Source organism: Limanda limanda, chromosome 16 (assembly GCF_963576545.1).
Source record: "Limanda limanda chromosome 16, fLimLim1.1, whole genome shotgun sequence".
Lineage (NCBI taxonomy): Eukaryota > Metazoa > Chordata > Actinopteri > Pleuronectiformes > Pleuronectidae > Limanda > Limanda limanda.
Window position 1 is genome coordinate 15,804,190 of NC_083651.1, and position 16,085 is coordinate 15,820,274.

The 16,085-nt window shown below is 42.7% G+C and overlaps 3 protein-coding genes across 3 annotated transcripts in view; 2 read left to right on the plus strand and 1 right to left on the minus strand.

The window, feature by feature from the left end:
• osbpl6 (oxysterol binding protein-like 6) overlaps positions 1-4,367 on the minus strand; it is a gene marked incomplete in the record, with an annotated part of 38,472 nt that extends 34,105 nt beyond the window's left edge. Inside the window, 1 exon segment of the mRNA XM_061088448.1 lies at positions 4,295-4,367.
• Positions 4,368-9,102: 4,735 nt separating this feature from the next.
• On the plus strand, positions 9,103-10,708 carry LOC133021373 (cytochrome c-like). Its single transcript, XM_061088193.1, has 3 exons — positions 9,103-9,208; positions 9,828-10,004; positions 10,103-10,708. The coding sequence occupies exons 2-3, from the start codon at positions 9,833-9,835 to the stop codon at positions 10,246-10,248; spliced, it is 318 nt and encodes a 105-aa protein (XP_060944176.1). The 5' UTR covers positions 9,103-9,208; positions 9,828-9,832; the 3' UTR covers positions 10,249-10,708.
• Positions 10,709-12,705: 1,997 nt separating this feature from the next.
• Positions 12,706-16,085, plus strand: part of pde11a (phosphodiesterase 11a) — a 39,546-nt gene continuing 36,166 nt past the window's right edge. The window contains exons 1-2 of the mRNA XM_061088192.1: positions 12,706-13,520; positions 14,322-14,480. Coding sequence (XP_060944175.1) covers positions 12,714-13,520; positions 14,322-14,480 — 966 coding nt within the window. The 5' untranslated portion in view covers positions 12,706-12,713. The remainder of the gene's footprint in view (positions 13,521-14,321; positions 14,481-16,085) is intronic.

Consider the following 16,085-nt stretch of genomic DNA (forward strand, 5'->3'; position numbering starts at 1 on the left):
CAGAAAACGATATGTAAGTTTAAAAATTATAACAAGTTAAATGCTCACAATAGTTGAAAGGAGGATGTGTGAAAAGTTCTACTACTGATCTAAATTTTCATACAGATTTTAAATAATTAATTTCTGCAACGTTCAGCCTCTTTTTTTTATGCTGATACTTAACACACTACAAAGATTTCTTTATGAAAATGAGCATTTCCTCTGTCTAATTTCCTCAAAACCGCTTAAGGCTCACAGTTGTGTGGCTCCACCTCCATGAAGTGTCTTGGCAAGAAAATAACGTTCACTTCCCTTTCCCGTCTCTCGCTTCCCCCCAGAATGCAGCCTCAGCTCGGTCACATCCATTACTCTTCTCGGTCTCATTTCTTGTGCTACAAAAAAACAACATCATTTAGGAAGAGGGATTTTCAGAAACCAAAAGGTAATGATGACAACTGTCAGAGATGTTCTGACTCCTGACCGGTGCTGTCACCTGATTATTATTGAGATTCGGGGTCAGAGATTTACACTAGGTTCATTAAACTAGACTCTGGAGACTCTTAAAACAAGCTGAGCAAACAGCTCAATGAGTTTCCATTAACAGGAGACAAGGCCTCACTTGACTAGTGTGTTGTCTGCACTGGCAGCATACCAGCTACCCAGTGAGTTTATTGTTGAATAATGTATCAATATTAAATGACTGTAGAACTATTTCTAGTGTCGAAGTGGTGAATTAAAGGTAACAAAAGACAGTTTTAGTTACTTGTTCCAATTAAAGAAGAGCATGTTAGACCTGATGGAGCAGATCCACTTTATTTTGTTCTTGCTGTGTTAGTCGACTGATTCTGCAGCATATAAATATTTGTAGTGTCCAAGTCTCCCTTGGAGAGCTACTAAGCAAATTAACAGATTAATGGTAGTATCGCATACTTCTGTAATCTGAAATTCGAGAGAAACCAAAAATGGCTCTGATTGTTTATTAACCCATCTTAATAAAGTGTTGCCGTTCAAGTGTTAGATAGTTTAGTAGCTCCTAATATTTGTGTCACTGGAACACAATAAGTTCTGGTCAATTTTAATGTAGTATTAGTGAGTACTTTTTATAGTCCATCTAATACATTTGCAGCGGCTGTGATCATGTTTTAATTTGATGAATTATTCTACTTTCAACTATAAAGTGGTGAGAATCTAAATGAAGCTCGAACAGTGTGGCTTATTCACCTGCAGCAGTACCAGTCTCCTCCAGTGAAAAGTCTTTTAACAAGGGGCTGAAGTTCCTCTCCAGGGCTGTTTTATGGCTGAATACGGTATGTGCTGTAACTTTACTGGTGGAGGCAATGAAACGTCACATTTCTGAGAGAGGGATCAATGGCTTGTCACAAATAAAGCAGTGAGTATCATCTGTCATCATGTGGGTTCGAGGCAAGAGGAGCTGAAGAGGTTTAAAGGACCAAAGAAATCCCCTCTATCCGTGTGCAATCCTCTAAGAGATCTCACGACGATGAAGAAAATAAACTTCAGATTCAAGCACTCAATGTGTCAAGCAGCACCACGAGACCCAAAGTCAAACTAGAATGGCACTCAGTTGATCACATACCTCCACCAAGGCCCAAGAGACCCCTTATGGCACCACATTTAAATCTACAAGATCTGGATTAGTATTTGGATCTGCACCAAATTGCACAAACTCATAGTTATCAGTCCGCTACATGTGATACCTGATTTTGTTTAATCAAGATCTATATGTGCAAGAATTCAGTGTCCCATCCCTCCACCAAGTTTTGAGGTAATCCATCCAGTGACTTTTGCATAATCTTGCACACAAACAAACAAACAAACGGACAGGAGTGAAAATGTAACCTCTTTGGCCTCATTAATAAATATATGAAGAGTAAAAGCAGGAAATGGTGAATCACTCATCACTTCATATTGTATGATTTGGAGGTTGGTTGCTGTTAGTGCACAGAAAACCACAAAAATGTTAATGGAATCGTGAATATGTAATACCATGAAGCAGGATGGTGACTGTGTGTGAGTAGGAGTGAGGAAAAACATTCATGTTTGTGTTGTCACCACATCCAAAGCAGCCACAATAACACATTATCGACCGGCAGCCTCCAACAAGTTTGCTGATCCCCCCCTCTCTGTTGCATAATTAAAGTGGGCCAACAGAAGCAGACTCATGTCCCAAGATTATATTACGGGGGACTTTGAGGACAGCCGTTGTCTGGATGGATGTACAACTGAGTAATAATGCATATCGATCAGCACAGCGGGGTTTTCACCATTTACCTGGGTGTACGGTATCGAGCTAAATGGATCAAGCTGCTCGTGCGTGACATGTGGAGGCAGTGAGCACATCTCTTTAAAATAGGCCTGTCTCTTTTTCTCTTTCTTTTTTTTTTTTTAAACAACACCAACTGGACAGAGCCAGTTTATCCTGCGCTGCAAACATTACATCATCGAGGTAGAGCTGGGTATCACACTGCAAGACTTTTTTAATTCGGCCTGACCTGGGCCCACATTGGAAACTCTCAGGAGGTGAAAGCTGAAACTAATTCTGTGGGCAGATTATTCTAAATCATTCACTTTATACTGTATCTTGTGTTTCTGTCCAGACCACACAATCATCAGCTGTTGATGTTTGGTTTACTTTGTTAAATGGCTTGGAAGAGTTAAAGTTTGTACTTAATGTATTAGTTGGACAATAGAATCTGCCAATCTGAGCCATTCACAGACATCGGGGTATGTTTACTCACGTGTGTCGAAAAGAAAACAGTTGTTTTTACAGAATAAACGATACAGAAAAGGTGTGCATTCATGTTGAGAATTTATATTAAAAAATAAGGGTTATTTTCTCAATTCTATATATATATATGTGTTTGTTTTCTTCATATTTAGCTATTAACAATAAAGTTTAAGGGTAGACTGTTAAATATGAAGCCTCAATTACATTTCTCGTCATAAGGATTTGATAGGGACATTTTGGGAATTTATATTAGCCAGTATATCTGTTTAGGACATATATTACTCCCTAATATCAATAACGCTGTATTGGTCAGGCTCTCACCAAAACATAACAGAAAGAATTGTTTTGCTATTGCAACTAATCATCAGTCATCATGTTGTAGATGGTTGTCTATACATTTTTAATGATGCCAAGCGCAACAAAATAACCCAAAACTAATCCGGCTAATAACAGAGTGAACACTTGTAATGCTGATGATTAATTAAAACAAAACGGACGGTTATAGGTGAGTCATGGGCTTTAACACAATGTATTAGTTATTATTTTACTAGTAGTAGTAGTATAAGTTGAACATGGCAGCTAATTAAATTAGTAAAATCCAGTTAGTGGGATACTCCTCACTGTCAATATCAAAAACCTGTGGGGGTAAAAAGACATGGGTGAATCTACAGCTTCACAGGGAAGTTGGCCTTGGCTGGATCTCCTCTCACTTTCAAAGCTCATCTAATGGGACCAGGACACCTTCAGCCGGAGATCTCCTCAGGCCAGGCCAGGAATTATTAAAGCCCATCAGGAAAATCAATCCGCCAACTGCTGATCAATTCCACGAGAGCATTGACGAATGACGAAACCCCCCCCCAAGTCCTCCTCTCCGGCCTTGCTCTGTAATTTATGTGAAATCGGTGCAATTTTAAACCTCTGCAAAGTCACTGTCTGACCTTCAGTGTGCAAGAGCAGGCGAGTATAGTGACGGAGAGGAAGTTGGCCAACTTTCAGCGACCCTGGCGACACGATGGGTGGGGAAACAGAGGGTAAGGGGGGGATGGCGTGCTCGTGAATAGTCTGCTGATCTGGGATGAGAGCTGGGTTGAATGGGAAGGAATGGGAGAAGCCACGAAAACAGGGTGAAAAAAGGCAGTGACGCATTATGGTGACATGTTCAAATTTAGAGTTGGCTGGTTTACACACCCCCCCCATCCCATACCACCCACTCCATGTTTCTTTGGAGGAGGCGTGTGTTAGTTGGGAGAAGAAGGAGGAGGAGAAGGAGGAGGAGGAGGAGGAGGAGGAGGAGGGTCCTGGATGAGGATGATGCCCCTGTAATTGTGATGATGTGTGGGTCTCCATCTCTAGCTAGCTCAAGCTATACGTGCTCATGTCTGACTGGTCCTCGGATGCAAATACTGCTGGTGGAAGGGGGGGGGGGGGGGGGATTCTATGAACGTGAATGAATGAACCCTACTCCCCCCCCCCCAAGTCCCCCTTTTCTTCTCATGGGCTCCTCTGTATGAGCTGCAGAGGTGGTGTGAACACAGAGAAGAGGGATGAAGCTCAGCATGTCCTTACCACAGCCGCGGGGTGATGACCATGTCTTTACAGTTCTTCTTGGCGCAGGAAACAATTGGGGAGGAGGTGGAGGTGGTGGTGGTGGTGGGGGGCGAGGGGGGGGGTCTCCCTTCCCTTTGGCCGGGCCAGAGATGTCCCAGCTTCCTCAGAGACAAGCGGCCTCGGCGGGGAACCGCATCCACTCCGATCCGCTCCTCACCGGACACGATGTGCCCACGGACGCAGGAACATGGTGGAGAGTGGAAACACACGAAAGTGCCGTGTTGGTGTTTCCTTGAATGCGGAGCTGTGATGCTCGGCTCGGCTTCACTCCTCCTCCTCCTCCTCCTCCTCCGCTCCTCCCTGCAGCAAGATCGGCTTTGAGCGGGAACTAATCACCGGAGTGGATCCGAGGCGGGAGGCATGCCGGATGCTCGCAAAACGTGGAGCCGGATGTGCACGAGCTGCTCGGACTCAACGGAGGCTGCGCAGCGTCTTAAAGGGAAAGTTCACCGGGAAATGGAAATTGTCTCATTGTCTCCTCACCACTCTTCCGATGGAGCTGGTGGGTGAAAAGTAGGGTTGCAAAATTCCGGGAATATTCAGAGTGGGAAACTTTCCATGGGAATTAACGGGAATATACGGGAAAATACGGGAATTAAAGGGAATTAACGGGAATTAACGGGAATAAACTGGAAATGTTGTGGGTAATTTATACTAACTGTATTTACCTTGTCATATGCAGACATAAATATAAACATTTTGTTTTGTCATAGGCTGATTTGAGCCCTGAGGAAGTTTCGGCAATTGACTATACGCCTCTGCATCGTTGTGTCATTCTTAACATAGGTCTTTGCACAGTATTTGTAAATGTACACAGCCTTTCCTTTAACATTGGATGGGGTGAAATGTCTCCACACATGAGATAGTGCACCTGGCATTGTTCTGTAGAATAAGATGAGAAAAAAGTTTGTAAAAAAACACTAATGCAATGCCAGAGATATAAATAGTTAGCCAAATAATTGGAATTGCTGTAAAAATATTTAACAATTGATGGATAAATGAATGGAAATAGGCTAGATGAACAGATGAACAATCCTCAATCAGCATGCTAATATATTTTCCCCAGTAATATCATCTAAACTTACCTGACTAGTCCTGCACACCACAGCAGGCCTCAATCAGCCCTGCTGTAGTGTGAAGGATGCTGGGAGTTATCTGTGCATGTGATGGAAGAATGCACAGTGGACGGTTGAAATGCAACGTGCAGTGTGTGCTGCATTCCATACATCTTTAAAATAGAGTTTTGAATGATGTTTTTATTGCTCAGCGTTTAATTTGCGTTTTATTTATTTTTTCAAAATTCCCGAGCTTAACTTCCCATGGAAAGTTTCCGGATCACACTGACTCTGCCCCCCCACCCACCCACCACATAATTTATATATTATTGGCACTTACCCGAACCAATCACTGCACCTTAGCACCGCACGTCCATAGATTATTGTCTTACTGTATATATTGTTGTTTTATGTACAGTGCACCAACCACACCAAGGCAATTTCCTGTATGTGCAAATATACTTGGCAAATAAAAAAATTCTAAATTCTGATAAACAGTGTCCAATGCAATTGAAGTAACTCGGGGACCAATTCTTCAACGACAGGAGAAAACATAAAATGCGTCCTGTGGTGTCACCCACATGTCCTTAACCCCCGACATTCAAATTGGACAAAACGACATCATTTAAACCATGTTTTATCCTAAATGTCCTCTGATACCTTTGTCTGGAGTTGGTTCATGTTCTCACATTGACACCGCACACAAGCTACTCGCCCAAGGGCACGGGCGGGTGTGCTTCCACTAGCGGACATTTAGGCTCACCAACTGATTGTTCAGTCAATAAAACTTAAGCATTTTGACTGACTTACAAAATATCAAGTTTTAACAATCATGGAAAACTGCAAAAATATTCACAATTGTAAAGGTGGAACCAGTTACATTTTAGCAACAAATTGCTTATTTTGAATTAGTTGTCCAAATTAATTGTCTGTCAGTTCACCAATTGATTAATCAACTAATGCGCTCATGAGCACTGGTCAGTGTCAGGGTGCCCCTCTGTTTTTTCCTCACTTTATAGACGAGGGTTGAGGACACATCTTGTACATATTTATTATACCCTATGCAGGAAATTGTTATTTGTGAATATGGATTTTTCAAATCCAATTTGAGCGACCGACGTGGAAATGGGGGTTGATAATTAATATTTTTCCCGGGGGGGTAATCTGGCCATGGGAATATCCCTAGAAATTTGCCCTTACCTCCAGGAATTGTGCGTATCAGACCAACACTTGAAATTCCTTATCAGGAAGTTTTATGGCACAGAATATGAAACCTCCTGTGCTGAACTCAGCCCTCCACACGTCACAGATTACATAAGCAGCTCCGAGGTCAAACATGGTGCAATGCTGCCACTGCAGGCACACTACTATGTTAGTGACTAGGGAATGTGAAGGTTTTCTGTACAAATATCCAAGGCTTTTTGCTGCTTTAACCTTTTCGTTTTGTCTATGCCATGTATAACCATAGACTGTATGGTTGCCTGGCAACGGCTCTCACCAACCTATCCTTAGAGTTAATGAGCTGCAAACATGCGCTCGGTCAGATCCCGTGCTGCAGAGTGACGACGTGGACGTGCTTATTGCTGCATGTGACGTGATGTTGTATCTTGTGTTCAGCTGGATTGATTGAATATTTCCAACAAAATTCAGTTATTGATTATCCTGTAATTTAGTGAAAAGCCTGTAAAACATGATAAAGTTACAACAAATGCTGAATACACATCAATGCACCAGTCTTGTATCAAATAAATATGATTAACACCCATTCACATGATGAAAAGGGACATTCATGCATTATGAGTACTTTAATTTTCCGGGCTCCACTTATACACTTATATTTCACCCGATCTTGTGTCGCTTGGTAAGACGTCCTCTCAAGACTTTGTGGAAGTATAAAATACAGAGTGGGATTTATTAGTCCCTCATGATAATGTTGGTTGAGTTTCAATTTTTACACTTTTACACTCCTATTCTTATTAGGATATAGTGTTCGGTCAAACAAAACCATCAGCCTGTGTTAAGGTTTAAAAGAAAAAATGGAAATACATGTGTGGGTGGGTAAGGCCTTTAAATACATTTAGCTGGTTAAAGTGCCTTTTTATCCTGCAGTGGCCTTTTATCCTTGGAAACCTGTTTACGGAGAGAGGGTTTTATGTGTAAAAGTAACTTGAGAAGTCGCCTGGGGGCAAGCCGGGCAGTAAACTCTTCTCATCTGTCCGTGCCAGTCTCAAAAACGGTTGGATATCAGATTTCACGCTTGGCGCTCTGAACTCTTGACATGCACCCATTTGAGCTTTCCCCTCCCCTGCCCAAAAGCTTGTTGCTACCAGAATAGTACTGGTCACGACTGACCGTTTCCATGTTATGGCATTCTATTGTAGGAGAGGAGGGGGAACTGCATGAATCCTGTGTGGGCAGGAATCAATGAGGCCGAGTGTGTGGGAAGGCAATAGACAGAGCATGAATTACAAGTCTGTAGGTTTACTTTTGGTGACAATACCTTTGCTGTTGTCGGCTCCTGCAGGATGACATAACACACTTATAACCCCAGCCAATGTAATTTAAATAAAATCACATCTGAAAGATCGTTTTTTAATATGTAATAATGAGAAAAACAAAATATGTTTAAATGTAACACTGTGACGTGAATCACATCACACTGATTAATTTGTGCATATGCTTCCGTTTGGCAACATATGACCTGAGACGGGTCAGCGAGAACTGTTGTGTTTTTGGTGTTACATGTTATGTGTCAATAATCCCATTTTAAAACAGGAACCAGGAAGATAAAGATGAGTCACTTTGAGAGTCTGCAGCCGTCACATGTATAGAAACACCTCAAATGGATTTTGAAAAGGCCACTGCCATAATAAGACTCATCGATAATGATTTGGTAGACAATTGCATTAGGGAATAAAATAAGAGACACTCGGCAAGTGCTTCTAAGTATATGTAGGAGCAAGTGTATACTTAGTTTTACTGTTTATACTTTAATGTAGTACTTTTTATTTTACTTGAGTATATAACTTGTCTGCATTAGTTATTTTTCCTTTTGTTTTTTAGCAGGATTATACAAAAACTACTCAACCGATTTCCATAAATTAAGTGGAGGGGTGGGGCATTCATTTATTTGTCACAGCCAGATAGGGCCTTTTGCAACATTGTCATTGATTGCAGGAGTGGTTATCAAACTTTTTCTCTTTGAGGACTCCTTAGCTGACACAAACTAGACCACAGACCCCCCCCCCCCCCCACCACCACCCCTTGTGCATAAATTAATACATGGATCTTAATGAAAAAATAAAATCCAACATATTTAGGGGACTGATATTTATATGTGTGGGCAAGTTGGTGCAAATCTGAGGTGGTTTCATAAGGGGACGGTTTGGCCTCGGTGGAGGAATGTGCTCTGGGGTCATTCTAGCTGCCTATATTTGTACTTTCACTGAAGTAAAGTGTTTGAGTACTTCGTCCATCACAGCCTTTCATTAGTACCTTCCAACAATATACTTTGAATGAGTTGTTCAATGTTTCTATGCACTGACTCGAGAGCATTCCTGTGAATCCGGTTGAGAGTGATACTCAGACACGTAGAAGAGGTTAGTTGTAGTTTGACATTGGGAAGTTTCACAACAGCTCCCATTGAACGGCGTGATGAAACAGGTCAGCTGACCGATGACGTCAGAGGGTGTAACTCTACTCCGAGGAAACCGTCCGCTCGTGAGTCACACAGTCTACGGTCGTGACCGAGGCAGCAGAGGACACCTCCCGGAGTGAAAACACCTCAGCAAGTCGCCTGAAGACCCAAAAACAAAATGTAAGAAAATAAAATTTTATTTACAAAGCTCTTCTGTGTGTTTTCACCAGGTTAATAGTGTTTTTAATGCTACTTCGATCCGTCTTTGCCGGTTTCCGTCATGTGCAACGTGGTCTAACGCCGGCCGGTGTTTCCGGAGCCGGTTCTTTCTCTTTTCATTTCATTATCTCAGCCTCGTTTTTTCACTTTAAACATCCGTCCATTTTACTCACACTAGTTTCTGATACTTTCTCTTGTTAACTCACAAACCAGTTTTCCCTCTTTTAAATACCAACGTGATTTGCCTGTATAGAATAGGCCCACTGTACATTGTTTTCCCGTTAATCTTAATAGTAGAAACATACATGAACAGTGATAGTCAAGAATGTTTCCTTTTGAATGTAAAAATGTTAAAAAGGATGTAAACTAAACCGATTTGGTATAAATACCAGGGCCGTGTTGGAGCGCCCCCTCTGGCTGAAGGAGGAAATACTTTTTATAGTCTTACACAAGCAGAAATTTGATTTATGAAAGAAACCTTGAATTGTTGATTGTTAGAATCGTTTATCATTGTGTGATTGTTGTAAATGTGATTCTAGCAAGGCAATTAAGTACAATTGTTCTGTTTTTCTCTTAATAGACAATATGCCAGCAGACATTAACAAAGGCAAGAAAGCATTTGTCCAGAAGTGTGCCCAGTGCCATACTGTGGAGAATGGTGGAAAGCACAAGGTTGGACCCAACCTTTGGGGTCTGTTCGGCCGCAAAACAGGCCAGGCAGACGGCTACTCCTACACTGATGCCAACAAAAGCAAAGGTAAGTCCTTGTGTAAATTTGTGTGAATTCAACATATTTTAAGCAGAAATCGTGGCTAAAACATGTTTCTCCTCTGTGTCTATTCACTTGATTTCCAGGTATCGTCTGGGAGGAGGACACCCTGATGGTTTATTTGGAAAACCCCAAGAAATACATCCCAGGAACAAAGATGATCTTCGCCGGCATCAAAAAGAAGAATGAGCGTACCGACCTCATAGCATATCTCAAGTCTGCGACTTCATAAAGAACTCTACTTTGTCACACGATGCTGTCTATGTTGTGTCAGGACAAACTGCTCAAGATGCCAGGACTTATCATTCTTTCAAAATCAGGGAGAGCAGCCAGCAGTCTGAGAGATGTTGGCACTCGTGGCCAATCTTTGTCACCATTGTACCTCTGTTCTCTGATAATGCACTGCTGACGTGGAGCAAACTATATCCCCTGGTTTTAACAGGTTCTTTTTCTAACATAAATTATCAAACCATATACTGTTGTATTCTGAATGTAGGGACTGAACGCTGTGTATTAAGTTCGCTGATTGACTGTCATCTAGTTTTTTCTCCATAGTTCCATAGATTGTACTGAAATTGGTCTTAATATTTGTTTTCAAGAATAATAATGCCTGTCTGTTTAGGATTTCCTCTACAGTCTTTTATTGTGTCCATTTTGAATATTCAAGTTGAATAAACGTAAGACTAAAAGTTTGTTGGAATGTGTTTGAGAGGTCATGTCCCTAAAAGTGAATATATAACCATGTCAGACTAAATACAAGTATTTACCCCCTTATTTTGTTTTACTATACTTGGGTAATGTAGTAGATTTGTGAATCAAGCTAAAATGCTACCTGATATATTCCAGACTGCAACACTGGAATACTACTGGTGTGACTTGGTGCTGCTTTAATATGTATCATGTGACATATACACACACAGAGAGACAGCCCTAACTGTACACGTGTGGTTCCGATTAAGTGAAAACGACATCTGAAATGTTTCCAGGGTTCCCAAAAAAGTGATGAACCTGGCTGTGGTTCAAAATTTGGGAAGTTCCAGCACCACTGATGAGCAGCAGACTTCAATTGCATCACAAAACCTTGAACTACTGGCAGCTTCATCACTTTTTCGGGTCCCCTGAAAACAATTCCGGTGTAATTTTTGCTACCTGCAGCTTGTTTATGTCTCTGAATGTGGTGTGACTTCTTGCACTGCGTGTCACGTCAAAGTGTTTTTTCTATTTCCATGCAATTTCGTAATTTGCAGTGCATTGAACTCTGTCGTCCACCAAACCCTTTTAATGAGCCACTAGAACATTTTGTAGCTTTGCAAAAAAAGGGTTTGATGTTGTAAAATGGCGTTTAAGTCATAAATGTTACACTTTTATTTTTAGGGTGATACTTTAAGGTTGTTTGGCCTCAATCCAAGTTAGACCAGGTAATGCTCGATGCTGATTGTGACAGTTTATTGGTGAATTTGTCGGGTCAAGCTGATAAAAGACGGTATGAGTTTCTCTTGGTGTCATGAGATGCTTACAGTAAATATCTATTGTAGGTCACTAACAAAGACTGCAGAGTTGACCTGAGCGTCTATATATCTATTCCAAGTTGTGGAGTGTTGCTCCCTCTAGCGTCCAGACCCCGCACATATTCACTAATCGCATCTGAAGGAATTTGATTTTCTGAAGTCCTCCCTCCGCCAACAACCGTCGCTGTTACACAACTAGACGACACAGACCTCTGCAGATTCCCACGTTCCTCCCAAAGTTGGGCTGAGATGAGAGATAAACGCAATGTCGGGTTGCATCAATCTATTATTGATGCTGTGAAACACAGGCTCGCTCAGGCGACAGTCACTCACTTTGAATACACTTGTCAGCTCTGCAGCACCGTCACCAAAGCCCTCATAGGAATCCATTATGTGGACGACACAGAAGCATATTGTCGTTAAATTATAATGCAGCCACCTTGGGTCTTAAGCTTTTATGAAGGATTACCAGAGGATTATTGCTGAGTGTAATAATAATCAAATAGCAAACACATCCACCACTAATCCTCTTTTTAGAAGTATATTTTACATAAAACATGTGATGTCGCGCATGGTGAGAAGATGATGGATGGATTTACCCCAGTTATCATCATCTCCATCCCCATCATCATCATCCTCTTCGTCACCATCACCCTCGGAGCCTCTCACTGAAGAGGGCAGGCGGTTCAGATGGCCACAGGCTGCTGCTGAGGCGAGTCTGAGCTCCTGTCTGTGTGACGAGGGGCGAGCGTCAGCGGGACAGAGCCAACCACAGCCGGCGTCATTTGCGCACAAGAAGACCCCAACGACGGTGATGCTCGCTAGTGGCTCTGTGTTGGATTTTTTTTTCTCCTTTGACACGAGCATGAATTTGCTTCCATGTTTCTTTATTTTTTTCTTTGTTTTACTAGATGGGATTGGAGTGTTTTGAATTGAGCGCACTGGGTTGAGATGCTGTGGAGATGCTGCGCTGCTGGTGCGCAAAGGGATTCTCCATCCTTCTCCCCACAGAGAGGAACCTGGACATGCAGCCCGAGCTCCGGGGGTGTTCTCAGCGTCTGCGACCTGGAAGTTGTGGCATTCAACCAGTTTAACCACTTTAACCCCCAGTGACAGCCCGATAGATGCGATTGCTCTGCGCGCCTCCGTGGGTTTGGATCACTGAGGGGCCACCAGAGGAAGAGGAGACATGGCAGTGCCGAATGTGGTGTTCTCCGACGTGGAAAGTTTCTTGGACTCGCATCCCGAGTTATTCGAGGAATACCTGAACAGAAAGGGGAATTATAGCATGGTGGAGAAATGGCTCAAGACCCACCACCAGGCGGGCAAAGGTCCGGTGGCGGCAGCGGCGGCGGCTCCTGGCGCCGAGACCCGGGAGGACAAGTCCGGCTTGGGGGAGGACAGCAGCTGGGCGAGCAAGTGCGACGGGCTGAAGCGGAGAACCTCGCAGAAGGAGCTGCGCAAAACTTTCGCCAGGTCCAAGGCCATGAACGTGAACCGGACCTACGACGAGCATGTGAACTCCAGGGCCCAGGAGCCGCTGACCAGCATGAGGAGGAGAGCTCTGCTGAGGAAGGCGAGCTCCTTGCCCCCGACCACCGCGCACATCCTCAGCGCCCTGCTGGAGTCCAGGGTCAACATCCCCCAGTACCCGTCCACAGCCGTGGACTTCAAGTATTACCTCAAGGAACACAACGAGAGGGAGTTCTTCCTGGAGCTGGTGAAGGACATCTCCAACGACCTGGATCTAACGAGCCTGAGCTACAAGATCCTGGTGTTTGTTTGCATCATGGTGGACGCGGACCGCTGCTCCTTGTTCCTGGTGGAGGGGACCGGCAACAAGAAGACACTGGTGTCCAAGTTCTTTGACGTGCACGCAGGAACCACAGTTTTGCCCTCGATGAAATCAGGCGAAGTGCAGGTGCCTTGGGGGAAAGGGATCATTGGATACGTGGCCGAGCACGGAGAGACCGTGAACATCCCTGACGCCTATCAGGTGCGCGTCATCTTCGTGCATGCGTGCGCGGGCGTGATAGTTTGTGCAATTCGCATGAGTCACAGAAAGACAGGGACAGATCAAGTCTGTGGTTGTGTCTGTCACAGTCAGTCATCAGTCAAGCTGTGCAACATGAGTTGATGCATGGGAATCACCACCAACAACAGTCAGGTTCACACAAATCATAACTGACACAGGCCATAAGGATAATAATAATAACTTTATTCATGTAGCATCTTTAAAAGGAACCATTACAAAGTGGAGGACAAATAAAAACACAAACACAAAACGTTAGAGGCAACAGGCAAAAGATTACATCTTTTAAAAGTAATGATAAAAGAAAAGCTTCAAGAAAACACAAGTTTTGGCATAAGTAAAAGCCATTCGGTGAAATTATGTTTCAAGGGATTACAGTGATAGTTTCAAGTAGGAGTTCCTCAGGGAAACAACTTTAAGAGGGTTGTGGCCTTGTGTATATTCTCTTGAAGTTTCTACACTTCCACTGGTTTGTCTCGAGTTTAAAAAAGTTATACTATATTTCATCAAAGTTTTAATGATGCCCAGAAGCCCTTATCAATGAAGAAGGAAAGCCAACAGCAGACCTGTTGTTTGCTGTCCAAACAATCACAGTGCAAATGTAGAGTTATGTTGCTTCACTGTCCAAACACAACAGCAGCTGCCTCAGCAAAACCCCAGGTCTGACACTTTGACACATGCAACACTTTCCAGAACAATCCTCAACCCTGTTATTGGTCAATTTATGGGAAATCTTAACTTTTGGATTATCCTGGATTATTGCAGGATAGTCGGTTCAGTGAGGAAATCGACAAGCTGACAGGCTATAAAACCAGGTCGCTCCTCTGCATGCCCATTCACAACAGCGACGGAGAGATCATTGGAGTCGCTCAGGCCATCAACAAGAACTCAAGTGGACAACTCTTCACTGAAGATAATGAAAAGGTAATTTCTTCATCATTATGGCTGAGTGAAAAGAGGGGATGGATATGTGTCCTGCTGCCTGCTTGGCCTTTAACAGGATTAACCTGAGGTCCATTGTGCATTAGTCTAAATGTTCTCCTCACTTTTTAAAGGTAAATGTCCATCTTCTCGAAACCCCCCAGAGTTTTTGTATGTCTGAATCAATCAGCTTTATTATTAATCTAAGGAGGCACTAAATGGACTGGTAATGACACTGGTTTGTAGCTCAACAGTTGTATATCCTTATGCTTTTGTGTTAAGCTTTTTTATTAAATTAATGAAACCAGAATGGCACCAATCCACAACTGTCCCCTTCATGAAACCACATTTATAGTGAGAAGATCCAGATATTTACATACATGTCATTTAGCGACTTACATTTTTAGTACACTCAACATTTGTGAGGGGCCATTTAGGGGTTCAGTATCTTGCCAAGGACACTTCGGCATGCAGATGGGGAAGAGTGGGGATTGGACCGGCAACCTTCTTGTTGGAGAACACCCACTCTACCCCCTAGGCCACACCGCCCCTTATTTGGATATGCACCAAATTGCACACAATCACAAATAGCACACCCATTGGCAAAGCAGATTATTTTTTACATCAAGAACCATGAATAAATTCCCTTATAAAATCACTGAATATGTTGAAAAACACTGTATCTCAAATTTGTTTTTTCTCCCAAAAATAATTTAATTGGTGTTTCCACACATTCCAAACAGCAGTCTCTCAAAAACTCCTAGATCCAACCCAGATCGGGATCCCCCCAAAATTTCTGAGATTCTCCCCCGACCCATACCTCATCCTCCAGCAAAGTTTCATGGTAATCTATCACATAGGTTTTTTTTGGTCAAACAGACAGCGGAGGGAAAGAATGATGAAGTTACATGTTTACACTATTTCATGTAATGGGATAGCAAATGAGAAAAGGAGATAAGGATTGTATTTGGACTTTGCATCAAACTTTCCTTAAACACAAATAAGTATATTTCCACTTGGCTCAATTGCAAAATGGTAATTTGGTTACAGCTTTCACTCTCATACAGCAGGGATAAAGGGATAGCAATGGTGGTGAAATAGCTCCACATCTGCCTTGTTGATTGGCTCAAAATCTGGTTCAGACCTTCATGGTTCCCTGAGAATCACTTTGATGATCGCCTGACTTTTCCTCTGGCGCCACCATTAGGTTAATGGGAAGTTTTCGACTACTAGGTGGTTAATTAGCCACATTTCCATCTGCAGGAATAGAAAATTAATTGCAAATCCTAACGCAGCAAGCAAAGACAGTGAACATGGTCAACATTACCTGCTCACCATCAGCATGTAAGAAATATCATTGTAAGCATGTTGTTCTGCTGACATTAGCACTATAGGTGCAGTGGTGCAGCCTTGCAGAGCTGCTAGCGGGGCTTCAGACTCTTGTCGTCTTGTTGTTGTTGCAGCACAGAGAAGTGAGGCGCAGAAACCCAAAGTAAATGCTCAGTTTCTTCCTGATTCATGTGTGGGATTTCAAAGATGGTGCTCCGTTTTATTTTTTTTAAAGGGAATACTTTTTCACAGTGTTGGTGGTGCACAAGTGTATCAGAA

What these genes read in the sequence shown, in the direction of transcription:
- LOC133021373 (XM_061088193.1), top strand. Translation starts at nt 9,833, where the DNA reads ATGCCAGCAGACATTAACAAAGGCAAGAAAGCATTTGTCCAGAAGTGT. An exon ending in TGATGCCAACAAAAGCAAAG is followed by an intron (nt 10,005 to 10,102) that starts GTAAGTCCTTGT and finishes CTTGATTTCCAG; the next exon opens with GTATCGTCTGGGAGGAGGAC.